At 38.2% G+C, this 27,262-nt stretch overlaps 1 protein-coding gene across 1 annotated transcript in view; it reads left to right on the top strand.

Moving 5' to 3' along the window:
• The window catches only part of WDR48 (WD repeat domain 48), a 45,826-nt gene that overhangs the window by 12,003 nt on the left and 6,561 nt on the right, over window positions 1-27,262 (top strand). The window contains exons 2-16 of the mRNA XM_063115160.1: window positions 3,608-3,748; window positions 4,959-5,037; window positions 6,697-6,779; window positions 6,899-7,028; window positions 8,958-9,046; window positions 9,424-9,525; window positions 13,745-13,969; window positions 16,131-16,205; window positions 16,913-17,015; window positions 17,869-17,966; window positions 22,571-22,678; window positions 23,004-23,100; window positions 23,583-23,678; window positions 25,838-25,943; window positions 26,901-26,988. Coding sequence (XP_062971230.1) covers window positions 3,608-3,748; window positions 4,959-5,037; window positions 6,697-6,779; window positions 6,899-7,028; window positions 8,958-9,046; window positions 9,424-9,525; window positions 13,745-13,969; window positions 16,131-16,205; window positions 16,913-17,015; window positions 17,869-17,966; window positions 22,571-22,678; window positions 23,004-23,100; window positions 23,583-23,678; window positions 25,838-25,943; window positions 26,901-26,988 — 1,620 coding nt within the window. The remainder of the gene's footprint in view (window positions 1-3,607; window positions 3,749-4,958; window positions 5,038-6,696; window positions 6,780-6,898; window positions 7,029-8,957; window positions 9,047-9,423; window positions 9,526-13,744; window positions 13,970-16,130; window positions 16,206-16,912; window positions 17,016-17,868; window positions 17,967-22,570; window positions 22,679-23,003; window positions 23,101-23,582; window positions 23,679-25,837; window positions 25,944-26,900; window positions 26,989-27,262) is intronic.

Consider the following 27,262-nt stretch of genomic DNA (forward strand, 5'->3'; position numbering starts at 1 on the left):
TAATTCTAATGCAGAAGATATAACAAAAAAGATGAATATGGAGTGTGGTTAGAATTGTAAAATAAATGGGGTGAATAGGGATCAGGGAAGGCCTTTCAGTGGAGGTGACCTTTCTACTAAGACCTGAAGGGTGAGTGTGAGCCAGACAACATGAAGCTAGGGGAAGAGTATTTCTGTGGGGGTTGGAAGGATGGGGGATCTTTTTGGCACAGGGAACATACAGTAAATAAGAAGTCCCTGGGATGGGAAAGAGCTTGACGAGTTTGAGGAACAGAAAGGAGTTTGGAGTGACAGTCATGAAAGAAGCTGGGAGGTGTTAGTTTGAGGTGAGTGTGAGAATACAGGTTTTGAATCAAAGCATTTGAGGAATATGGACTTTAAACTTGGTGACAAGCCATTGTAAGGTCTCAGCAGAGAAGTGCCATGATTTGATTTTTAAAATTTCCCTTATGAATGATGAATGTATTTCCTGCCCTTGGGCTTTGTTAAATATCCTTGCATCCTTATGTTAAGTTTTCCTTTAAAAAAACAAAGCAAAACAAAAAAACTCAAGCTGGTTTGGCTAGATTTTAGTTACAGCAACTTGAATCCAAAAGACTGGGTTAAAACAACGTCCTTATAGCTATTTGTGTATACAACTGTAGCCCTTCGTAAAGGATACATTCCTGGAGGTAGAATTTTAAAGGTCATTTCAAAGAATTTTAAGCTTTTGTTAGATATTTATAAATTGTCATCCAGAAAGGTAATGATTTACCTACTGTCTGCCAGTGACATCTAAGAGTATTCACTTACCCTTGGGGTGGGGGGGTGGGGGGGATGGCAGTTGTTAGAAAAAAAAGTCTTTCTGTATGATAGATAAAATAATCTCTTATCAGTTATCATGTCTTTGATTATTTATGTGTTTGTTGGTGTTTGCTTTTCTTTTTAAAAAATTTCCCTTTGTAATCTTTGATCCTCTTTCTGTTGGAGAGTGCTATCGTCTGAATGTTTGTCCCCTTCAAAGTTCATGTGGAAGTTTGATCCCCAATGTGGAAATGTTGAAAGGTGAGGTCTTTGGAAGATGATTGAATTGTGAAGGCTACACCCTCATGAATAGTTTAATCCATTCATGGATTAGTGGGCTAATGGAAAAAGGGGTTATCACCGGAGTGGCACTAGTGGCTTTATAAGAAGAGCAAGTGAGTAAGTTAGTATGTTCTTAGACCACTCCCCATGTGCTGCCTTGGGACTCTGCAGAGTCCCCGCCAAGAAGAAGGCCCTCACCAGATGCACCCACCCCTCGATCTTGGACTTCCAGCCTCCAAAACTGTAAGAAATAAAGTTTGTTTCTTTATAAATTACCCAGTTTCACATATTCTAAGTGAAATTTATTATTTTCCCAGTTAGACCTTTGGCCTTTTAATCTTGCTCATGTTAGTTACTTTTTGACATTCAGAAAGTTTTTAAAAAGAATAACAGCTTTATTGAGATAAAATTCACATATCATGAAGTTCACCCTCTCAAAGTATACCATTTGTTGATTTTTAGTATATTCACAAACTTGTGCATTGATTGCCCAATTCCAAAACATTTTCATTACCCCATATTCATTAGCAGTTACTCCCTAATCCCCTTTCTTCAAGCCCCTGGCACCCACTAATCAATTTACTTTCTGTCTCTGTGGATTTGCCTATTCTGGCCATTTTATATAAATAGAATCATAAAATATGTGGCCTTTTGTAATTGGCTTCTTTCACTTAGTGTAATGTTTTCAAGGTTCATCCATGTTATAGCATTTATCAGTACTTCACTCCTTTTTGTGGCTGAGTAATGGTATATACATCTTATAGATATACCACATTTTGTTTATTGTGAATAATGCCATGAAGATTTTTTTTTTTTAATTCAAAATATTTTAACATTTACTTGTACATATTTGTGGGTACAGTATACTGTTTCAATACATGCATATACTGCACAATGATTCACTTAAGGTTGATAGCTTCGTTTTGTACCCATTAGTCCACTTTTCCTTCTCCCTGCCCCCTCGTGAACGTTCTTTTATGTTTAAAAGGTTTTGACTTGTATTTGTTCAGATCACCATTTCTCTTTTTCTCTGTAAAGATTACTGTCTTTGTCATGTTAGACGAGCCTTCTCTATCTAGAGACTATGTAAATATTCACCTGTATTTTAAAAATTATTTTTATGATTATATTATTAAATTTTAATCTTTAATCCATATGAAAATTTATTTTGAGTTAAGATGTAGAGAAAGGATATAATATTTTGCTATAGAATCACTAGGTGTGCCTAGATAATTTATTAAATAAGTTATAATGTCCTCATTGGCTTGAAACACTATGTTTATTCATAGTCTATAGTCTGTATCAAAATAGAAAATTTATAGTAGGAAGTGTTTTCAAATTTTATTTTATTCCATTGATCCTTTTATACATTCCTGTTTTGGTACTCAGTTACAATTCTGGTAGCTTTATAATACCTTTTAAAATCTTTAAAGAGTATCCTCTCAGTTACCTTCATTTTAAAAACTGCCTGGGTATTCCTCCCCCAAAACTGTACTATTTTTTTTGTCAACTTCTAGAAAGCATTCCAATGGGATTCTGACCCAACTTGGTTAAATTTACAGATTTAGGAAAGAATTGTCAATTTTGGATTTTTCTGTGCTGCAATATGGCATGTCTTCTTTATGCAGGTTTTTCTTTTTCTGTCAGTTATATATCTTTCTTGTGAAATGTATGTTTAGGTATTTATTCTTGTCGCTATTGTAATTGGTTCTTCTCCACACTCCCTCCTCCATAATTGTATTTTTAACTAGTTATTTCATTTCATTAGAAAAGATTTGCTTTTGGCTATCAGCTAGCTCATTGACTTTTTCTTAGTTGTAATTGTTTTGGGTTAATTCTCTTGTATTTTCAGAAGGAACAGACAGAGGTCACCAACAATAACAAAGTAGGGAAAAGTTCCCTGAAAGAAAAGTTTAGTATGTTATAAGAACTCAAAACCTCATTTTGCTTGGGAAGTCAGGGAAGGCCTCTTGGAGGAAACATCATTTAAACAGAAACCTGAAGGCTGTGATAGGAGTCAGCCAGAGAGATGGCAGGAAGAGCTTCCAAACAGAGTGAACTAGCATCTGTGATGGTCTGGAGGCACAGAGTGTGCGGAACTGGAGCAAAGATGAATGGCAGGAGAGGTGAACAAAGGCACTTTAGGCCCTGTTAAGGAATTCAAATCATGAGTGTAGTAGTAAGCAACTGGAGGTTTTTGAACACATTCCAATTTGTGTTTTTAAAAGATTACTCGAGCTGCTTTGTGAAAAGTAAATTAAAGACAAACAAGAGTGGGAGAGAAGTCCAATTAGGAGGCAGTTGTAGTGGGTTAGCAGCAAACTTGCTCATTTTGAACTAGGCTGTTATTAATGACATTCTCCTCTCCTCAGCCCTTTAGTCTTTATAGAGTAAAATAAAAAACTAAATTTTTATTGGATTGAAAAATAAGTGTCATATAGGAAACGTGGAATTTCCATTTTCAGATTGACCACCAGTAGACTACATTTTATTATTGCATGGTTTGTAACTTAATAAAAAGCAGTGTTCACATATTTTTCAGGTTTCCTATGTTATTCGAGATGAAGTGGAGAAGTATAATCGAAATGGAGTCAATGCCTTGCAACTGGATCCAGCACTAAATAGACTTTTCACAGCTGGTCGAGACTCCATCATAAGAATATGGAGTGTCAATCAGCACAAGGTAAGGCAGAGATTAAGTTTACATTTTAAATCCGTACTCAGTAAATTTTGGACAAATGACTTTAATATGCTGCCAACCTAACTTCAAAACCCTGGTGCTAAACCTTGTATTTTTTAAATCTCTGTCTTTTTAGCAAGCTATACAAATCTGATGTTCAGTGCAGAAAAAGAACCACTGCTTTACATAGTTGCTCAATAATGTTTCTTTAAATGGACTTCAGTCCAGTGGGCTTTGAGTTCTTTAGCCAATGTGAACCATGTTGGCCCAATGTCAAAAGTCTGGAAAGTAAGAAAACTATGTATGTTTGGCTTTGAAATACTTTTTGGTACTTATATTTGAATTGGAATGTCACCTTTCTGGGAATTCACAATATTTCAAACAACTTAAGAAAAACATAAGAACTAACCTGGAAGAATGTGGAAATCTGCCTATCCTGCTCTCAAACATCTTTTTTTCTGGTCTTCGTTTTATGACAAGATTGAGTAGCATCATTTCTCAAATAGACTTATAGAGGGCTGTTCTCTTTGTTCATGAAGTGTCTCAAACTTGCCTGTTTTAAGTGCATGTAATTAAATACTCTTCTTTAAAAGGTCTCTCCTGGTAATTAGCCAGATGAGAGGAGTAGAAGAATCTAGAATTACTGAATTGAAATGGTGACACAGGTAGTACTCCCTTGGCCCTTGGGGTCCATTTCTTCTCTGAAGGACTGTAGATCTCATGAGAAAAACATTTAACTAAAAAGGTAAAAACAGCAGTAGGAAGCTAAAAGTGGAATTGTCCATCTCCCTCTGCCATCAGGCCAAGCTCCTCACCACACTCATCACACTCATCTCTGCTTCTGCTGTCTGTTGTGAGCCTTCACTGCCAGTGATTCAAATCCCCCTAGCCTGCAGATTCCTTCAAGGCCTGTCCTTTCTAGTAAACTCCTTTCTGTAGCACTTTGTGCTACACACAGTGCCTATCCCAGAGCTTGTTGTCTACAAGGCATAAAAATTAAGCATTTATCCTGGAAAACCTAGGTTTTCATTAATAGTAGTTAAAATTGTCCTGAAACAAAAGTTTACATCTGTTATCTTATACCCGAATACAGTTGTCAATTTTAAAGCCTTAGAGAAGTGTGTTACATTAATTGAAGAATCTAAACATAGCTATAATTTGTAATTATTTTATTCTCTAATATAAACTGTTATGATTTTTCTTTTAATTTCAGCAAGATCCATATATAGCATCTATGGAACACCACACCGATTGGGTAAATGACATTGTACTCTGTTGTAATGGGAAAACATGTAAGTATTTCTTTGGACTACAGGACTTCTATAAATTTTTATTTTTAATTCAATTTCATATATTTTTCATTTTTTTATATAAGTATTTATAAATTCTTTATTGAAGTATAACATACATACAGAAAAGTACACACACTTTGAGATTACAGGTCAGCAAAATTTTATAAGGTGAATACCCAAATCAAAACACAGGAGGCTGGCCGGTTAGCTCAGTTGGTTAGAGGGCAGCCTTATAACACCAAGATCAAAGGTTTAGTTCCCCATACTGGCCAGCTGCCCTCCAGAAAGAAAAAAATAGAATCACAGGGACAAAAAACCAGAATATTACCAGAAACCCCCTTGTGCCGCTCTCTCAGTCATTACTCCTTGTCTCAAGATAACTGCTCTCCTGTCTCCTAAACATCATAGGTTAGTTTTCCCTGCATTGCATGTAAATAGACTCATACAGTATATATTCTTTTTTTAGTTCTTTTTTTGTTCTTATTTTGGTAGGATTCATTTCTTGGTTTTACAAGTCTGAGTTAGAGAACTTTTTCTTATTAGTTGAGCCTTCAACATTAAAAAAGTTTGCCCTGCCTATTTAAAAGAAAATGTATTTGAGGCAATATAGAATAGGTTCTAGAAAGAGCTTTTGTATATGTACGTGTGTGTGTGTGAGAGAGAGAGAGAGAGAGAGAGATTAGTTTGAAATACAGAAGTCCCTCCTAATCTGCAGGATACATTCTAAATCCCACAATGGATGCCTGAAACCACAGTAGTACTGAACCCAATTGCCGTCAGTTGAAACACGTTTCTATTTTTTTTTTTTTTTTCTGTCTTTTTGTGACCGGCCGTACCGCGCTCAGCCAGTGAGCGCACCGGCCATCCTTATATAGGATCCGAACCCGCGGCGGGAGCACTGCTGCGCTCCCAGCCCCGCACTCTCCCGAGTGCACCATGGGGTCGGCCCTGAAACACGTTTCTGATCATGTCTTCCACCCATAAATTTGACGCCTTTTCTATCTTTACTAAGCACTTATCACACATTGTGGCTATTACTTTTGCAGTGTGAGGTGTGACAGCAAAACGAGCATGAATTTCTTTTTCCTTCTTTTCAATATCACGGATAGAAGCCTCATTTTTACTGTAGATTTTAGCAAGCTCAGAATGTAATTTTTTTCTTTTCCTTATTAAGTCAAGAACTTCTACCTTTTCACCTAAAGGAAGCACTTTATGCCTTCTCTTTGGCATATCTGAACTGCCAGCATCACTACTCTTGCACCTTGGGACCATTATGAAGTAAAATAAGGTTCCTTGAACACAAGCACTGCGATACTGTGAGGTCTGATAACTGAGAAGGCTCTTAAGTGACTAAGGGCCGGTAGCCGATACAGAGTGGATACACTGGACAAACAGATGATTCACATTCCAGGGAGGAGGGAGCAGGATGGCACCAGATTTTATCATGCTACACAGAATGATGTTCAGTTTAAAACTTAAGACTTAGTTGTTTCTGGAATTTTCTGTGTAATATTTTCAGGCTACTGATAACTAAAACCATAGAAAGCAAAACCAAGGATATGGGGAAAATACTGTAATGTTACATTGTTTTACGATAAGTTTTTAAAGTTTTTATAAGTCATACTACTAAGGGGTTTGTTAATTCTTTGCCTCTTCTAGTAATATCTGCTTCTTCTGACACGACAGTAAAAGTATGGAATGCACATAAGGGATTTTGCATGTCAACACTAAGGACGCATAAGGTAAAATAACTAACATTGGTCTCAGTGTCTTTAGTGTAATATTGGTATCTCAGTATGTTGTGTAGCTCATTTTCTTATTGATCTACAGAGTAGATCATAGTATGTCTGTTCTGTTACAGGATTATGTAAAGGCCTTAGCATATGCCAAGGATAAAGAACTGGTAGCATCGGCTGGGTTGGACAGACAGATATTCCTTTGGGATGTGAATACTCTAACAGCACTGACTGCCTCAAATAACACTGTCACAAGTAAGGTGTTTGAAAAAAATTTATTTGAAAGTGATCCAAATTAACATAAAGAATGATTTATAAAACGTCTTTGATAGATTTGCATAGAGACAGTGGTTCATATTTTGAGAGTGCTTCTACCTACAGTGTTCTAGCCCCCAACAGTACGATCGAACAACAGGGAGCTAGTTCCTCATTGCAGTCTAAAAATGGTGACTTCTCCAGTAGCCTGGTTATTTTTTGTACATGGGCATGTCATAGCTCCTTAGCTAAAGTGGAAGTCCCTACAGGGTAGAAGAGTCTGTCTTATCATTACTTTGTATCTCCCACAGCATTGCCTAGCCTAAATCCACACACTTAGCAGGTGATTACCTGACAAAGTAGATGGTTTTCTGACTTTTGAAAGTGTTACTATTTATTAAGAGTGTTTGAGTTAATGGCCAAGATGGAAATACCCAAGGAAAAGAAAGAAAAGTGCCAATTAGGCAGGACCCTTTCAGAGCAGCCCTGAAAGAATCCAGCTAATTCCAGAGAGCCCAGGGAGACTAGGGTGCTTTTAGAGGTAATTCAGAGACGTTCGTGGCAGGTTAATAGCATGGATGTTTCATCAGCTAAAAGATCTCATATGAGTCTAGACTTGAAATTCAGCCTCACATTTGGACCAACCTACTAGAGTCATCTAGGCCAAGTGTCAGAAGAGACTTGTAGGAGCACATTTTTGGCTAATTCTGACCTGGAAGATCTGTGTTCAAGACATGGGCCTGAGCTATCGAGATTCCCTACATTACAGGTCTAATTTATTATGACTGGGGAGTGCCCTCATTGTTATAGCTAAAACAGTTTTTCTAATATAACTTAGTATGTGCCAAGAAGGGCAGGTTGGGAGACTGGTATTTATAATTTCTTGAATTTTGTTTTCCCCTGTTTGCCAGGAAATTTGTCAAGGTCTAAACACGATATCTCTTGTTCTTCTCCTTGATTTTTCACTTGTACCCCACCTCAGTGATTGAGCAGCTGGTCACTGCTGGGGGCTATCATGATACATCATTAGGCCGTGTCTCTGTAGATGTAAAGCCTGCTTTGAAGAGATATGGTAGGGAACAAAGCAAAACAAAAACAGGATTGTCACACGGTCAGAGACTAAGCTTAGTGGGAACAGATTCTGCTGTAGATATGTGTTGCTTAGAATTATTTAGAGAGGATATCACACTTTTTTTTATGGTTATAGAAATAATACTAATAATAGCTAACATTTATTAAGTACTTACTACAAGCAGGTATTTTGTAAACACGTTACATGTATTAACTCTTTTATTCATAACTTCTCAGTTTGTTTATATTTATTTATTGTAAAATTAGGGTCATGCTGTATAGATAGTTTTATGTGTGTAACTTTTTTCACTTCAGTGGTATTGAGTTCTGAATCAAAGGGCATGAACATAAATCTTGCTACACATTGCCTGATTTCCTTCCAGAGAGGTTGTACCAATTTATCCTCCCACAAATAATGTATGCGAGTGCCTTTTTACTGTATTTTTTAAAGAATTAAGTAGTACCTTGTTTTTTATCTGATTTGGTGTATAAAATGGCATTTTTGTTTTGATTTGTGTTTTCTTGAATAACAGTGAGATTGGACTTTTTTTCATATTTATTGGCATTTGTGTATTTTTGAGAGTACATTACTTATGTGGATAGTTTTTAAATGGCAGTGCAATTTAATTTAGCACAGATATTTATTGAGCTCTTGTGTATGCAAATCCAATAAAGGTGTAAATTTTGATAACAATGCTATTCTTTAGAATTACCTTCATTATAGGTAGATTTCTTTTCCTTAGAGTACTCACAAAGATAAGATTTTCTAAATTGAAGATTAAACCTGTAATTTTTTGCTGACTAGTTATTAAACAGCTGATGATTTTGTTAACATTTAGCTCCATTTATTCTCAATAGCTTCTTCTTTAAGTGGGAACAAAGATTCCATTTATAGCCTGGCCATGAATCAACTGGGAACAATCATTGTATCAGGGTCCACTGAGAAGGTAAGGCAGAGCTTAAAGAGATTGTTTGAACTCTAGAAAACAAAGAAACCAAAGTACTTTGATGTGTGTAATTATTAAATATATAAACAATAGTATTGCCTAGTAGATTCTAAAAGAAAGGTTTTATTTGAAATAAATAAAAGTGTAACTATATACTCTGTGTGTAGTGACGGGAGGAGCGGGCTGGGGGCTGTGCCTTTTTTGACATCAGAAAGGCTGCCTGCCTAAGGTTGGGAGCCTTAGACAGTGTCCACTGGCAGAAGCAGTATTTCATCCTCAGAATTTAATGGTTATTATTTGACTTACAAAAGTTGTCTATTATTTAAATTCAATCCTATATATATTTAGTTTGTGTAATATTCTGTTAAAATTCACAGGTTTTAAGGGTATGGGATCCAAGAACATGTGCAAAATTAATGAAGCTTAAAGGGCACACGGATAATGTAAAAGCATTGCTGCTGAACAGAGATGGAACACAGGTATGCAGTTTAATTTGGACATTGACCTAATTACCTTATTAGAAATGTTTCCACTTTGTGTAATATTGCATAGGTTGATTTGAACCAAAGGCTACATATATTATAAGTGTAGTCTAATTTTAAAGATTTAAAATGCTAAATTGCATATTTAAACTAGTAAAACTATTCTATTTGCATCACTTTTAAATAAAAGCGAAATAAAGAATTTCCTTAGAATAATTCTAATACAGATGAGTATATGCAATTTTGTGTACAGAGACTAAAATAACTAAAAATGTTGCCTGTGTAAAACAAGGAAACTTTGGTATTGAAGGCTTTTTAATTGTATTAAGTGGAAAGTTTCCTCACAGTGGGTCTGACTTTGGCGCACATTTTGTCAATTGATTATATAGATACAGTCTATACGTCTAGTTTACAGTTAGCATTTCAAAGAAAAACATTTTTGTAATGTTTGAACATTAGCTCTATTGGCTACAAATTTGTAAATTATAAATCACAATTCTGTTTGTTATAGCAATGGAAAAATAACTTTTTATAAATGTAGACAATGAAAAACAAGAAAAACTGAGCACCATTTTATGGTATGACATACCTCTACCACTTACCCCTACCTCCCCTAGCCATTTTTTCCCAGAGGGCAGCAGTAGGTTCAGAGATAATTGGAATTGATTGTGACGGGGCTAGAAGAGGGCAAGTAGGAAGATGATGAGATGAGAAACACCATCGGTCTTACTTCTGTGGAAATTACAACATGGAAATTGCCCCACATGTGAGTCAGAGAAATCTTTGTCCCCAGAAGTGAAAGGAAGGTTTTAGCCAAAGGAAGGAAATCATTTTTCAGAACCAGAAGAGAGGCTTGAAGATACTTGTTGAGGTCTTTGGAGATGTGGAAACATCTTGATGTTAATGAGCTGTGTGACTTCGAGGAGAGGACTTCCCTTTTACTAGTCCTTAATTTGCTCATCTACAAAGTGGGAATCATAATGTATAGTTTGTATAGTTGGGGGGGGGGGGTGTGTGTGTGTGTGTGTGTGTGTGTGTGTGTGTGTGTGTGTGTGTGTGTGTGTGTGTGTGTGTGTGTGTGTGTGTGTGTGTGTGTGTGTGTGTGTGTGTGTGTGTGTGTGTGTGTGTGTGTGTGTGTGTGTGTGTGTGTGTGTGTGTGTGTGTGTGTGTGTGTGTGTGTGTGTGTGTGTGTGTGTGTGTGTGTGTGTGTGTGTGTGTGTAGTGTGTGTGTGTGTAGTGTGTGTGTAGTGTGTGTAAGGTAGAAGCCCAATGCAGTCAGCTCCTCACTATTTGAAATGTACATGCAAGGCTGTACCTGAGATGGTTGCCCAGGCCCGTTCTTTAGTTTGTCCAGGAATGAACTGGATCCCATGGTCTCCTTGGTTTCCAGAAGTGGGCTGGCAGACTTTCTAAAGCTCCTCCTGTCTGCTACACTCCATGCCTGTTTTCTTTATGTACAATTAAGTACAATTATGAATGTGCTTATATGTGAGATGATTTAAGTGTCATATTTACAGTTACGAATGCACTTCACCTGAAGCTACATTTACTGCAAGCATTTACATTAAAAGCTGCCTGTCCATCTTAGAGTGCATAACTGATATGTATCATTCTTCGTCTAGTTTCTCTTCTATCATTTTTCTTATTGGCAACTATAGACTAAATGTAAATTTAGCCACCAACAACACAGCATCTTTACATTATTGAATGATCAACAAAACAACTATAATAACTGATCATTGGGGAAAAGGAAGAAAAAGAAAACTTTACTTACTGATTCTTGAACTCTTGTAATATGGAAGAAATAGTTATCTGTTACTGGGCCAGTGTATATATTGCATCCTGCAGAATTGCCCTACAGACTTGTAATGTAGGGTCTCTGGTGGCATTGTTAAGTCAGGGACTTAATGGTAAGATATATATGTATACATATGCATGTATATAAAGTACGCCAATGAATCCCATGAACATCTGCTTATTGCCTACTCCTTTGTTGTAGAGTAAGATCCTTAGTTACTAAGTCTATTTGAGGTTGTGCCCAAGGGAGTTCTTCCTGTGAAGAGGTCTGTCAGCATTGCAGTTGTTTTGATTGGTGCCAACGATATTAGCATCTGTCTTCTCATTTTTTGTGTCACTCACAGAGTTTTTCTTGTGATATAAGTCCTGCTGAACCTAGTTTATGGGTCTGGGGGATCTCAGAGCATCAGGCCACTCCTTGCCCCAACTTACCTTGCCTATTTGGCTGTTCTCTATTAGCAGTTGAGATTGTCACTAACCATCTCAAGAACACTCCTGTTGATCAGCAGCAACCTGGCCCCAGTACTGGTACTTCCCATCTTTACTGGAAAAACAAAGAGTACCTGATCAGGGCTACAGAATCTGTTCCACTTAGTCGGATTTAGCAGAACCATTTGAGACATTGTGTCCTAGTCTCAGAAGTTACCTCACAATGGACATCTTCATGTTTACTTAGTGGAAGAATGGAGGCAGTGGAAAATGTTTGGGTGACTCTTCCAGCTTCTACAGATATCAGGCACTAGAATTCCTATAAAACAGGACATTTTTTAGCCATACTACCAAATGCTAATAAGTTGGCCAACACTGAACTTTAAAAGTGGTTGCTCTCTGTTTGGGTACCTGCTTTTTTGTAGTTTTAAAATACTATCATCAGAGATTATTACTTGTACCCTGTTAGCATTGATACAGCGTGTTTCCTTATCTGCTTCCAGCTGTGCACTCTGGGTTTGGGACGTGTCCGTTTCCTTTTGCAAGTTGCCCAGGCTACGCTGACTTTCAGTCCATCATCTTCACCTTCCTTATCCTCTTTGTCAGACCTTACTCTCTCTAGGTGCACAGTCAAAGCTTTATCTCTTCCTGGAGTGCAGAGCCCTTCTTTGGCCCCTACCCCATCAGATTGCTGTGGTTCTACACACGTTGAAGGCCTGCTTGTATTGTAACCTTACCCCTGATAGTTTCTTTATTGATTGGTCTCTTGGTTCCATAGTGAACTAGTTGTAATATGTTATTAAACCACTGATGCTCCTGGCAGCTTGTAGGGGAGTCTTCTAGTATGTATTTATTTAATTAAACATGTCCAGGTTTCTAAAGCACTTTAAAGTCACAGGCAGGCCATAAATCCTTAACATTCCTGAAGACGTCATCTCTTCAGACACTTTCCAAATCCCCAAGCCCACAAGTATCTTCTCTTCTTTGAAGGTCTTTGCTTATTTAATTTCATACTCCAGCACCAGCCATTGCTTTCTTCTCAGACTGATTTTTTTTTTTTTTTCTCCAAGGAAATGAAGTTTTTATCCTCTTCTGTAGGTCACCATGGTAACTGGTCAAGAGCATGCTAAGTGTGGACATGGGGTGGCTAATTCAGCCTGTTTCTGTCACATTCACCATGTGCTCAGCCCTAATTTGTGTGCCAGCAGCTTTTATGTAGTTGACTCTCCTGAGCCTTTAGAAATAGTCAGAATTGCTAATGTTAACCACTTGAGGCTCGTATGGGAAGTGTCCAAGGTCACAGAGAATGGGTGGTAAGCCTGTGACTAGATCCTGCTTATGACTTCTTTCAACAGAATTCAAGAGTCCTGGCAGACCATCAGGAATCCAGAGCCATGAGAATGGGGATGAGACGGAGAGGTGACTTAGGACTCCAAACGGCTTGCTGGCCTAGTGCAATAATTGTCAAACTTAGTGTACATTAGAATCACCTGGAAGCCTATAAAAAAATGCTGATTGCTGGGCTCCACCAGAGTTTCTGCCTCATTAGGTTTGGGTAGGACCCCAAAATTTACATTATTAATAAGTTCTGAGGGGAGGCTAGTGCTTCTGGGACCATACTTTGAGAACCACAAGCCTAGTCCAGAGTGCTACCTTAACTTCACCTGCTTTCCAACTCCATCTCCCTTAGTGGTAGATAATCCGAACAGGACTTGCCTGCAGGATTCACGAGTAGTCAACAAATGACCAGGTAGAGACGACAAGGCAGTTTTGCTGAGAGACTTCCCCTGCTTGAGCATGCACTGTTGTCTTTGGTTGTTTCAGCCTGTGGTGCATGCTTGTCAGGAGCCTGTATCAGAGACGAAATATAGATTGTTAGAGAGATGTGTTTGGCAGTGTAGAGGCAGGGGAGAAGCCCAAGAGCAAAGCACAGAAAAGCAGGAACTTTTTGGCAGGTTTCTATCTAACCTTACCTTACCTTTGTTTGAAGTGCCTTTCCGGCAGTTCTGATGGGACAATTCGCCTTTGGTCCCTTGGCCAGCAGAGATGTATAGCAACATACCGAGTCCATGATGAAGGTGTCTGGGCCCTGCAAGTCAATGATGCCTTTACACACGTGTATTCAGGAGGAAGGGACAGAAAGATTTATTGTACAGACCTAAGAAATCCTGATATTCGGGTGCTAATTTGTGAAGAAAAAGCACCAGTTCTCAAGGTATGTTATATATTTTAGCTTTATAATTAAGGTTGTTACACATATTAGCCAAATACAGCAGTATCTATATTAAAACATATATCAGGTGTGGGATTGTAAAAAAAAAAAGGTATTTCACCACAGGCAGAACTTGACAGAATAAGGAAGAGTGGGCACTTGTCTGGATAGAACTGTATCAGTATTAGATCCTCAGGGGGTCAGTGTTGAGGCAGTTTTGTGTTTTGCTTTTACTTTTTTTAACAGTTTTGTAAGTCACCAGTAGAGGGAATTGTGACTTCTTAGGTACATCAGTGATGCATGTCTCTCTCACTGATGAATTCTAGTGAGATTGTCTCACATTTGTTCCTGAGCTTGCCTGGCTTTCCAGATCTGTCCTTAGAAGGAAGAATATGAGGAGTTAAGGTTGTTTGTGAGCAGGCAACAAAGCAGAAGTAGTTCTGAGAAATGTGTCCACAGTCTCTAGAGTAAGGATGTGGAAGAGTACTCCTGAAGGAAAAGAGGCAGCGAGCTTCTTCATACTTCAAACTGTTACCACCTCAAAGCAGTTCTGATAATCAGGGTCTGCAATGTGGATAAAAAGGTACTTGAGGAAGTCTTTAGAAGCCATCCATATTTACATCTGCTAAAAGTGAAGCCTAGATGGAAAAATGGCCCGTCAACATATGACAAGATGTTCAACTTCATTGATAGTTACGGAATTGCACATTAAAATAACAGTGAGGAATTTTCTAAACTTAAAACGGAGCCATAATGACAGCACTACTACCTTTTCTCAGAAATCAAAACTATTTGAAAATAGGGAAAGCAAGAAACAGAACTGCAAATAACCATCATCTGAAAGCTAAGTGACATCTGAAACCCCAGACCACTGTATGGGTGGAAGGGCTAAAAAAGGGAATGCAGGTCAAGTGAGACAGTTGTGAGGATGCCTGTGGCCTAAGAGCTCAGACAAAACTGGCAAGTACGGTTGCTTAAAATAGATGGCACACCCCTAATGGACCAAACCAATAATCCTTTAGAGAAGGAAGGAGTGAGGCTGAATTAGTAATCATACATACACAGCATGAGTGTAGGCAGTAGGCTGATGGGAGAAACGAGTGTGGAGGAGAAACACACTGCATTGTGAACCCTGCAGCTGCCGGGTCTCTTTGCTGTATAAAAAAGACTAAGAGAACATGGCACAAACATGACTATGTGTTATAAAGAATATCATTTTGAACTGAGGAAGATTCCCATGAGCTGCGAGTCTAGCCCTGCCCCCACCACTCCAAATCTATAGTTTCCTGGAACAGGAAGAATTAGTGGATGAATGTCCGGTGATTCCATTTGTGTAATATATACATGCATATAAGTATATATTTATAGGTACAGTACAGTTGTCCCTCAGTATCTGTGGGGGATTGGTTCCAGGATCCCCTGCATATATCAAAATCTGTGGATACTCAAGTCCCACAGTTGGCCCTGTGGAACCCATCTAAATGAAAGGTCAGTCCTCCGTATATGTAGGTTCTGCATCCCACAAATACCGTATTTTCAATTCGTGGTCGGTTGAAAAAAATTTGCACGTAAGTGACCCTGTGCAGTTCAAACCCATGTTATTCATGGGTCAACTGTATTTTTAAAATACGGAAGAATATTCAGTAAACTGTTCTCAGGTGTCCAGTCCTTAGGCAGGGGTTCTTTTCACTTTTGCTGTGTAGTTAGAATGTTTTTTTTACTACAAACATTCTCAAAGAAAAAAGAAATGTATTACCTTGTTATTGAAAAAGAACATAAAAACTGGAGTAGCAAAACCAAAAAATTATAGAAAATCTTCATCTTTTTGACTGCATCCACATAGGTCCCTCAAATTATCCACACTTAAAACGTTCAGCCAGTGTTTTTGGTGAGGAGTCACCCTATTATACTTTTATAGGGCTATGAATTCCTTTAACAAAAATACTCCCAAAAATTAAAAAATAAAAAATGAAATAAATAAAAATTTAAAAAACAAAGAGACTTCCTCATTCTTCTGTGCATTCCTAGCTTTTAACACATGCCTTGGTATAGTCAACATGCAATTGTTAAACAAATAAATTGATATTTAATAATGTATATTTAGCTCTGGCAGTTCTGAAGAGGTGACATTCCACAAAGCAATATTTTTGTGCTTTGTTTTCAGATGGAACTTGATAGGTCAGCTGATCCCCCCCCTGCAATCTGGGTTGCAACCACTAAGTCTACAGTAAATAAATGGGTAAGTGAGCCACTGAATACCTGGGAAAGGTTTATAAACGTGGTTTGTTATCACAGACTTGCCAGACACCAGTAGCAAATGCTCATTTTGACCCTGACTCTCAACATGTTTTGGGGCAGTGGGAAAAACCTGAAAGCCCCTATGAATGCAGGTGTGATCTTACAGATCATACTAAAATTAAGGTAATAGTTGAAATGAAGCTTCTGACTTCTTTGTCAGGAGACAAGATACACTTTGATGTGCTTAGAATAGGCACTGTTTTGCCCAATAAAACCAGTAAGTAATTAAAGGACATTTAAGGTTTGTTTGCTTACCAGATTTTGTGGATGGTAAAGGAAGAAGTGTTTGCATTTATTCCTGTATATATGCGGGTCAAGTGCTCTTTCTGTGTACTTATAAAAATGTCATATATCTTGTCTAAATTTCATCGTGACAATTTGTGATCAACATAATTTTACCTGGAAGACGACTACTGCTTTTTTGCCTAATTTTCTCTACAAAAGGACAACATTCCCTTCTTAATATTTGTTTTTGTTTTAAATGATGGTAGATAATTGTACTGTGACTAAATATTTTTTGGTTGATGTAGTGGTTGTTGAGGTTTTCTCATTTGTATGTTCTTTAACTTCATTTTTCTTGCCACTTTAAACAGACTGACAAAGCTTATAGAACACAAAATGATTAAATAAAAAATTTCGTTCCTTTAGACATTGAAGGGAATTCATAATTTTAGAGCCTCTGGAGATTATGACAATGACTGTACAAATCCCATAACACCCCTTTGTACACAACCTGACCAGGTTATTAAAGGTAAGAAAATTGGAAGGTATTGTACCTTTTATTGAGGTTAATTATAGTGATTAAGACATTGACGAAAATAAACAGGATGACCTTTCTTTAAATGCAATTCTGATGTAAACGAAAGACTAATAATAACATATTGGTTTATTTTTAAAACAAGAAAAAGTTATTTTAAAAAATGCTGCCTAGTGACTTTAAAAGCGGGCTTTCTTGAGTTAATTTTTTTTGCCCAACATCAGAATAGCTTTGGTAAAGCCAGCAGCCACTTTGTAAAATATATGGGGTTTCATATTGTCTTTTGGCACAAACCAGAAAAGGACAGATGTGGTCCTGAAAGCCTACATGCTCTAGCTGGTTGTGGCAAAAAACAGGGTGTGTGTAATGTCAGAGTTTGGGATTAGAATCTTGTATGACACATTCATCTGTAGTTCATAGATGTCTGTGCTGTTACCTTTAGAATAGAGTATCCATTCAGGAGGCAAAAAGAGAAGGATGATGGGAGGAAAAGCTAATGCAAGATGAAACTCATTCAGAGATGACCTGTCATCATTTGGACTGTTCCCAATGGGTAAAACTGTTGGCTCTCAACAGTTTTCTACTGGTAGCTCTTTGAAGTGAACAGCCCTTTAATCTATAATATATTGTTAAAATCAGTCTTTTTTAGATGTTTATAAATGAACATAAATAATTGATTGACTTTTAAATTGCCTTAAATATAATTATATAGTCTTCTGGTTTGTCTTCTCCCTTCTGGTAACTAGTAATGGTTTATGTTCCTTTTACATGCCAGTTAACAATTATTGTCACACTGTGAATTTAAATGGAGAATTGTTTTGCTAATTGTGTTTTTTTTTCCCTTTAGGGGGTGCTAGTATTATTCAGTGCCACATTCTTAATGATAAGAGACATATATTAACCAAAGATACCAATAATAATGTGGCATATTGGGATGTATTGAAGGTAAGTGTCTTTTTTGGATTAAATATAGGTTGTTGGATCATGTAGTCTTGTTAGTTTTCATTTTATATATATGATAATCAAGATAGTAAATACATAAAAATTGAATTGCAATAATACCTTATCTTGGAGGTGGATACTTTTCTTATGTATTAGATAAGTCCATAGTTTATCTTTTCAAGCACCTAAACTATCTGAATGGAACCTTTTTCTCTGGTTAGTATATTGCAAACTGTGTTACATGCTGCCTTAAAAACTGAGTACATCAAAGTTTCTCATCCTTGACGGTATTGACATTTTGGGCCAGATAATTCTTTGGGGGTGGGGAGGGGCTGTCCTGTGCATTAGGATGTTTAGTAGCATCCCTAGCCTCTACCCACTAGATGCTGGTAGCACCCCCAGACCTCCAGTTTTGACAATTAAAAATGTCTCCAGACATTGTCAAATGTCTGGAGGGAGGAAGGAGGAAGAAGGGTGCAAAATCACCCTAGGTTAAGACCCACTAGAGTGCACAGAATAAGTCTGGCTGTTGCTTAGGACTTACAGCCATCACTGTGAGCATCAGTTACAATCTAGTTCACATTATGATGACTCCCTCTGGGACACTTGAGGTGCAATTAAGCTATTCAGCCACATTCTAAATAGCACTGAAGAATTTGTCAGCAGATTGGAAAGTTAGTCTGCTTTTATAATTCTGACAAATGTCCCTTCTAGTGTTGTTGGTTTATTTGCTCAACACATATTTCCTGGATCTAATGAATATTGTGTGTAAGGAACTGGGTTTGAGGGTCATAAATGATGGAAAAGTGTGTACCATGATCTCTTCTGGTAAGAGGGACAAGAGTAGTGGAATGTGAAAACTTTATAGATAGAGAGTAAACAGATCGCAGGATAGTTGTGGACAAGGGCTGTTACTTACAACTGGAGAAGTCAGGAGAGCTTCATGGTGCAGAAATCCTTTGAACAAGAGCTTAAAGGTTTCCAGCAGATGGATGGGGGTAGAGGGCATTTCAGGAAGAGGGAATAAATGACAGAGGTGCAGAGGAAGAGTGGTACGTGCTTATTTAGAGCAAGCTGAGCAGTTTTCTTTATTTGGAGAATAGAGTAAATATAAAGGAGTAGGGGTGTAAGGATGAAAGATGACATTGGGTCATTTTTCAGATTCTTAAATTGCGGACTCCAGAGTTAGTATTTTTTTGGTACTCTGTAGAATCTTAGGTAATGTTAGAGCAGGAAAATCCCATTTTCAGAGCCATAGTAATATATGTAATGGGAAACTGGAAGCTTGAAGACAGTTGTCTTAGGCGTAGTGATTTGGGGATCTAAAAGAAGAGATAGATGTTGGGTATATTATAAAGGAAGAATTGAAAAGATCTGGTGTTTTGGTTAAGCTCCTAGTTACAAGGAAGAGAGATTCACTTAGATTAACTTCATAATCTAAAGAATGAGATAAGCAAGTTTCTTAGTGGGAAAAATAGACTGTCTCTGAATAGAAACCTTGGCCTAAGCACCACTTTTCCTCCCTGTGGGAAGTCCATTATGAAACAGTTGCTTGGTGAGCATGACTTCAGAACAAGAGGACTTATATATTTTACTTGAAAGTTTAATTGCAGCAGGCTTCAAAAGTCTAATTAGTTTTTCTCTATAACAGAGGGATGCCTGTCAGGTGGCTAGAAAGTTAGATTTTTTTCAGAGAAAGGTCCTGTATGGATTGAGAGGATGCAGAGCAGCCCTAAGGAACTCATTGGCAGGAATTCTTGATTTTTCACTTTGATACTCTACCACTAATGTGGCCCTAGCTCTGTCCTGTGGCTGGACTTCCCCTCATGCTGCCCAGCACCTGAGTGTCTCCAGAATACCCAAGAGAATCTGATCAGACCAGCTACTCTTTGAGAGTTGACTTACTGATTTTCTGCCTATGGTTCTGTTGTCCACCTGTGGTCTAGTTAGCTGAGGTTGGAGTAGAGTCCTGGTGTCTGAATGGAGGTAGTTCTCCTTAGAGCTCTGAGCTAGCATGCACCATAATTGGCATTTCTGTGTACCTGGCAGCTTTCTATATCCAGATAATAGAACTTGAGGTTTTGAGATCAAATGATTGGCTGTAATAGATGTGACATTACACAGTGTAGGGAAGTCAGAAGTGTTTAGGAACATAAGCTTAGGAGCTGGACAGATCTGCATTCTAATCTTGGCTCAGCTATCTCTTAGCCAGGTGGTCTAGGGAACATGCTGAACTTCTCTAAGCCTTCTCTAAGATTCCTAAAACGTGAGAGGGTACCTATTTCTTAGTGATGTCAAGGGGACATTCAAGAAATATTTAGCAGAGTGCCTGGCACATAATAGTTAGAAGGCTATTAGACTACTATAGGTGAAAGATGGTATTTGTCTATAGGGTGCGAAAGGGAATGGGAAAAAACATGATTAGAAAAATATTAGACCTGTGAACAAGAGTGATCCTTTAATGAAAGAGGTGTAAAGGAAAGGAAGAAACAAGAATGAGTCCCAGGTTTCTGGATTAGATAGTTTGGTGACTGGAAGTGATATAGGGAATGGAAGATGAAAAATGGGTTTTAGGGAGAAAGGGGCATGCTAAGAAAGATGACAAATTTGAGTGTATATGGGATATCTGTGTAGAGGTATCTGATGGGCAAACAGCTGTACAGTTGAATGCACAGTTTAAAGAACTGGTCTGGAGAAAAACGTTCAGTAGTCAGCAGCTTGTGTATTACAATTGATGTCATGGGAAATGTCAGGGTTTCCAAGGTACATGTCTAGACTGAGAAGAGAAGAAACCAGATCATCACTCTTTCAAGGATGTTGGAAAAAGAGGAAGCCACAAAGGTGTATGACAAAAAGGGGTAAGAAAACCAAGAGCAGATGGCAACTCAAGAACTAATTGAGTGTTTCAGATAGGAGTTTGTGGTTAGTGTCGTCAGCTTGCTGAGAGTTCATTTAAGATACGGAAGTAACATGCACATGGATTATAACCATAAAAAGAGTGATCTCTGGGGTGAGTCCTAAGGGCAAAATCAGATGGAGTGGGTTAAGTAGTGATTGGGAGGTAAAGAAACTGAGAATTTGAGTGGAGATAATCCTTGACGAAATTTGACTTTTCTGTCTTTGGGTAGAGGGGGGCCAGGAAGGGGCAGTAGATGGAGAGGTTTTAGGGGCAAGAGTGCCAAGGGAAAGTTTTGTTTTTGCTTGGTTTTGTTTGGTGTCCATTTTTAAGATGGAAGAAATTTAGCGTGTTTCAACTCCTCATGGGGAGAAGCCACTAGAGGCATGAGGGGATAGATGATAGTACAGGATCCCAAGAAATAAGAGGTAAGGGAACTAGAGCACAGCCAGAAGGGGCACCTTTTTCCTTGAGGTGTCATAATACCAAAGTCAAGGATTTGGATCCCTGTAGCAGCAAAAAAAAAAAAAAAAAAAAAAAAAAAAGCATAAAGTTAAGGGGATTTTGTCAAGGCTTCTCTCTTTTTTGAGAAGGAGTCAGTCATGTGCTTAAGATAGTGGGGGAGGTGGCAAGGTCAAAGGTATAAGAAGAGTTGCGATTTGACAAACTTTTTATGGAGGACTGACTTTGGAAACAAAAGAAAATCCCAGATAGCATTAATAATCCAGTTGAGGTTGGAGATTGTACGCTTATAGTGAGAATATTATCAAGGAATTTAGAGACCAACATGTCATATGTGTTGCCCATGTGGATGCTGTGGTGTTCAGGATGAAAACAAGAACTTTAGATGGACTGCAAAGCAGTAAACCAGGACTCAAGTCTCTAGTAAATGAGGGAGAGTGACCTCAGAGTTTGCTAGATGGAAGTAAAGGAAAGGTGTAAGTTTACCGCAACAAAATGACACGGCCCTCAAAGAAATAGGAGTTTTTATATGGAGAGGGTGGAGTAATGGTCTCCATGTAGCACTGGGGAGCAAAGGGATGTGTGAGAACAAGCAGTTTCCCTTTGAGAAGATGACTGATGAAGTGGGACCATTGGGAGAGAGACAGTTGCTTTTAAGATGAGGAGGGAACATTCTGTGGTATGGTTTAGAACTGAAGTAAGCTGTCATTGGAAGTACCACTTGGTGCCAGAGGACGTTCAGGACATATTCTTGGGGAGCACACATATTTAAGGAATGTGAGAAGGGATAAAGAAGGATTACAATACTCAAGAAAGAGAAACTTCTAAATTACTGCTTATATAAGCTGTTTTCTGAGGGTAACTTCACAGTTCTCTTAAGGTAAGCACTTAGTAACTTATTTGTTCTTTGGAAATTCTCTCTCTTTTTTTTTTTTTGACTTATTTTTGAGTTTCATTTGACATTGCTTCCACGTAAGTGTGGTGATATATCAATATCAGCAAATTAAATTACAGTATCCCCCCCAAAAATAATATTTTGTGGTTTTTAGTTTAAAATTTTAGTAGCAGCAGATAGTTACTTAAGGACAAATGCTTTAAGATAAAAAAATAATTCACTGTATTCTTTTTGAATATATTTTAGACTTTCATTTAGACAAATGTGAAAATATGTAAAATTTTGAATAGCAAAGTCAGAATCATGTAAATTCACCACTTAATATTGATCATTATATTTCCTTTTGATATATAGGCATGTAAAGTTGAAGATCTGGGCAAAGTGGATTTTGAAGATGAAATTAAGAAAAGATTTAAAATGGTGTATGTGCCAAATTGGTTCTCAGTAGACTTAAAAACCGGAGTAAGTTAGTAGTCAATACTTGTATATTTGGGAGAGTTAAAGATTTCTAATAAAGCTCATAATTATTATTAGTTACAGAGTCCTATAATTTTTAAATGTGAAAGAAAAAGTTTTTTTCTTGTTAATACTTATAAACTACAGTTTATATGTCTTTGGTGTCCCAGTAAACTAAATTGTAGTTGTATTGAATCACATTAAACACATTTTGGGACCTGAATCTATGACTTAGCACTTTAGGCAAGTAGAACAAATATAATAAAGATTTAGAGACTTATTTGGAGAAGATATTCAAATTGAATGTCGCTAACAATTTTTCTTTTCACAGATGTTGACTATTACTTTGGATGAGAGTGACTGTTTTGCTGCTTGGGTTTCTGCAAAAGATGCTGGTTTCAGCAGCCCTGATGGGTCAGATCCAAAATGTAAGTTTAAGTGTGCTTCCTTCTCTTTCTCCCTCTGAAAGAGAAGGTGGATCTGTGCTGTTTTTTCTACGTTTTCTTCTTTGTAAGAGTCCTTTATATTCTGTTGATTATATCCTTAGTCAATATTCTTCTAAGAATGTGAAATACCTGATGTGTACAAATACAGTTTTAGTGGTTTCATATGGAAATAGTACTTTTAAGAAAGTGATTCTTGTTTTTAAAGAATGACTATGTCTGAACAACCAAGTAGAATATCTGTTTGCTCCATATCATCATTGCTTTAAACAGCCTAAGATAAAATTTTAATGGAAAATATTTCTAAAGTCCTTATGTTAAACATCATTGGCATTGGGTTAAGAATTTAACATCAGAATATGTGGAAACTTACCATTTTTATTTCTTTCCTTCTATTTTTAGTTAAAACTAATTAGTTCTCTTCCTTTTTTTTTTTTTTTTTTCCTTTTTAATGAACTTTCTTGCAGTGAACTTAGGAGGACTTTTACTCCAGGCACTCCTAGAATATTGGCCTAGAACACACGTGAACCCAATGGATGAAGAAGAAAATGAAGTAAACCATGGTTAGTGTTTTTATATTCAGATAATTGATTAAAAATTACTCAGACTATGTTTACTAAAATGTGACATAATAAATATTTGTGGTGTGCCCAATTTATTGTCCTCCCTTCCATATCAAAGTAAGAGCATCCATTCTGTCTTAAATGAGACTCCGAGAGAGCAGACCACCTTGCGGTGTGGCTTTCAATCTTTGAGACTGCTCCAGGTACATAAAACAAACTCTCTATATATTCAAATCGCCTTTGCCTTAAAACTAGGGACCTTAGCAGGCTTATTCCAAAAATATTCCTCAGAGTATCTGACCTACTGGATTTACCTCCATAGCTAGCTAATTAGCTGCACCAGAAAGCCAGGTTTATCATTGCATAGTCATACTTCATGTTGGCCTGAAATACTGGTATTACCTAGCCTGATTATCTTACCTGATTTTGACTCTGAATGTTTCAAAAAATCAAATTCCAACTCAGAAGTGGCAGGGTAAGTGAACAAGTATGTGTAAAGAATTAATGTCATTGATCACATTTGAAAAGTGTGTGTGCCATGGGCAGTGGCGGTAACTTTCTCTGGGCAGCAGAGGAGTACATGTTTTGAATGTATGCATTTGGCTCAGTTTGATAAAAGGAAGGCAAAAAAAGAACTTAGAGTTTCACATCTCATGTGTAACCTACAGCTGGTTGAGGAGTCATTGAGTCCCACCTACTGAGGCTTACTCTGCTGAAGACTCTGCTGACCACCAGGAGTGAGTGAGCAACAATGGCGAGTACCTCCTGCCAGGGACTTCGTTCTGGCTGACAGATTCATTCATACTGATTTGTGGAATTTAAATCTCTCTCGTGAGGATGATATGTTTCCCTGATCACCAGTCTTCTGATGTCCCTGTCAGAGAGAGGGCGCTGACCCCACCCATGGTGGCTTTTCTTTTATATCACATGGCCCACTTTTCTCCCTGTCATAATTGTACAGTGGACTGTGAGCCAGAGAAACTAATGGAAAGATAGAGATCTACAGAGGGTTGAGGAAGCTAGTTCTGGTGTGGACTTTGCTGCTTATCAGCTATGTAGCTTTGGGCAGGTCATTTCCAGTTAGACAGGATACCCTGAGAGGCCCAAATGAACAGTAAGGATTAAGCAAAAAGTAAATAAATAAAAATAAATTTAAAAAACCCAAAATGGTACATTCAGCACCCCTTGGATCTACACTGTGGGTGGGGGGAGTAAGGAAGAAATCACCAGAAACCCCACATCATCCTCAATATCAAACTGCCATGGCAGACTGCTAACCTCCTCATACAGAGCTCAGGCCAAGGTGTGCTCCCCCTATCTGGTCATCTCCTGCTGCACCTGCCCCATGCTCAGTTGGATACTTAAGGGTTGTTTAGATGATGGTGGTAAGCAGCTCAAGGATTCAAAGGCCCTTAGCAAGTCTCAGGTAGAGGTGATAAAGATACCTGGGCATGGCCCCTGTCCATCAGGGGCTGATGTTCTGGTAGGACAAAGAAATACTGTCAGAAGCATTCTGAGATGAGAGAAGTGCTGGGTGTTAGGAGAGAGAGGTTCCACAAGTGCTGTCAGATTTCAGAGGGGAAGCTTGCTTCCAGTTTGATTAGAGAAGTGTTCATGAATGAGTTGGGATCAACTGCATGTGGGTCAAAAGATTACAAACAATGAGTGGAAATGAAATCTGCAGAGAACAGTAGAAATGAAGTTATGGCCTCTTTGAGGATTTTACTTTTCTCTAACAGCTCTGTCATTAGCTATGGCTTCCATTAAAAACAATTTTTTTCCTCAAGAAATTTTTCTGAGCTGGGTGTTCTACAGAAAAAAAACAGATCATCATTTACAAACAGTCTGTCCTAGACTTCCCTATGACTGAAGTAGCTTGTTATGTTTTTGTTTCAAATCTCAAACATTAATCTCCCCTTTTATTAAAATGTTCCAAAATGCAGTCATTTCTCATGAAGTACACCACAAGTTGTCATGTTTCTTATTTTCAGGGATTTAACTTTGGTTGGTTTTTTAGCTTTATTTCTAACTCGGGCTGACTTATAGGACGTTTGACTTTAAAAATCTTGCAATGTTTGAAGCCTGTGAAAATAAAATGTTCAGAATCTGTGTTTTTAGCTCTAAATCTGGATACTAACACCACCTGTATCTTTTCCTAGTAAATGGGGAGCAGGAGAACCGAGTTCAGAAGGGAAATGGATATTTTCAAGTGCCCCCACACACACCTGTGATCTTTGGTGAAGCTGGAGGTCGCACACTGTTCAGGTATGGGTAGGAAGGGCCAGAGGCCCTGCCTGAGAAAGCATCCCATTTGCTAAGAAGTATTTACTTAAATAGATGTTAGAAGTTGTTCATTAACGTCTAGGGATGTCAGGGATTTGGAACCTTTTCCATTTCCATGAAACAGTTAAATGTCTGATGCTCTTATACCACATACCAATTGAGAGGAGAATGTCTAGTGTTAAAATGAGGTAGATACCTTGCCTTGGTGGTTTCTGCACAAAATTTTCACTTTGTCTGCATGACTGCCAGGGTCAGGGAACAGATGGCATCACCAGAAGTCCCTGCCCACAGGAGAGCATCAGAGTAGGTAACTTTTCTTAGGCTGGGCCAGGCAAGATGGGCTGGGCTGTTCCTGGGAACTGTTGTGACTGACACTGGCCTGACCTGGGGTGCCAGACAGCCCTTTATGGGGTCCTGCAGAGAAGGGCTGGACTGGCTAACCTCCAAGTTGCCAGCAAGGCCCTAGTGCAGCCAGTGGAGAGAGCTCAGTAGTCTCCTGTAAGTTCCAGAAGTAAGAAAAATGCTTGTCTTGCCTTTGAGCACAGAATTCTCTTCCTTTATGGGGGTTTTCTGAGAGTGGTTACCAAAAGTATCCTGACCCCCGTTGTGTGTGGAAGCCTGTGCCACACACTATAGCACTGGCAGGAGACCTTACTTGAGTGCGTTGCTTATACCCAGGTTTCCTGTCATTGCCCAAGGACTCAGAGAAGCAGCTATTGTATATGCCCAGTCTTGAAATCTGGGGCCTGAGTTTCAGGACCTCCTCTCCCTTTTAGCCAAGCGAATCATTCTGCCTAGCTGTACTTTGTTTCCTCAGGTGTCAAGTGGAGGTTATCCTAAATGAAATCTATGGGGGTTCCTTCCTCTCATGTTTGTTGACAGTGATTTTTGTCATCTGTGTTTGTTGTGTCACTTAACTACCTGATGGATTATGTTTAGGCTACTCTGCCGAGATTCCGGGGGTGAGACTGAGTCGATGCTTCTTAATGAGACAGTGCCACAATGGGTAATTGACATCACTGTGGATGTAAGTGTCCTCCACTCTCACATTGCCCTTTTATTTTTTCCAAATCATGAAATTAGGAACTGCTTTAGACAGTATAATCTTAAACTTTAATAAAAAGTAGATTGCCAAGTGGAATCCCCATCTGTTTCTCTGCAGTTCCAAAGTTGCAGAAGTATTGATAATAATTTATATATTTCTGTCTTTGTTGGGTTTTAATTATAAAAATAATATATGCTTATTTAATACAATGATGAATGAAGTGAAACTCCCATCTCTTCCCCAATCACTCCTTCTC

Source organism: Cynocephalus volans, chromosome 11 (assembly GCF_027409185.1).
Source record: "Cynocephalus volans isolate mCynVol1 chromosome 11, mCynVol1.pri, whole genome shotgun sequence".
NCBI lineage: Eukaryota > Metazoa > Chordata > Mammalia > Dermoptera > Cynocephalidae > Cynocephalus > Cynocephalus volans.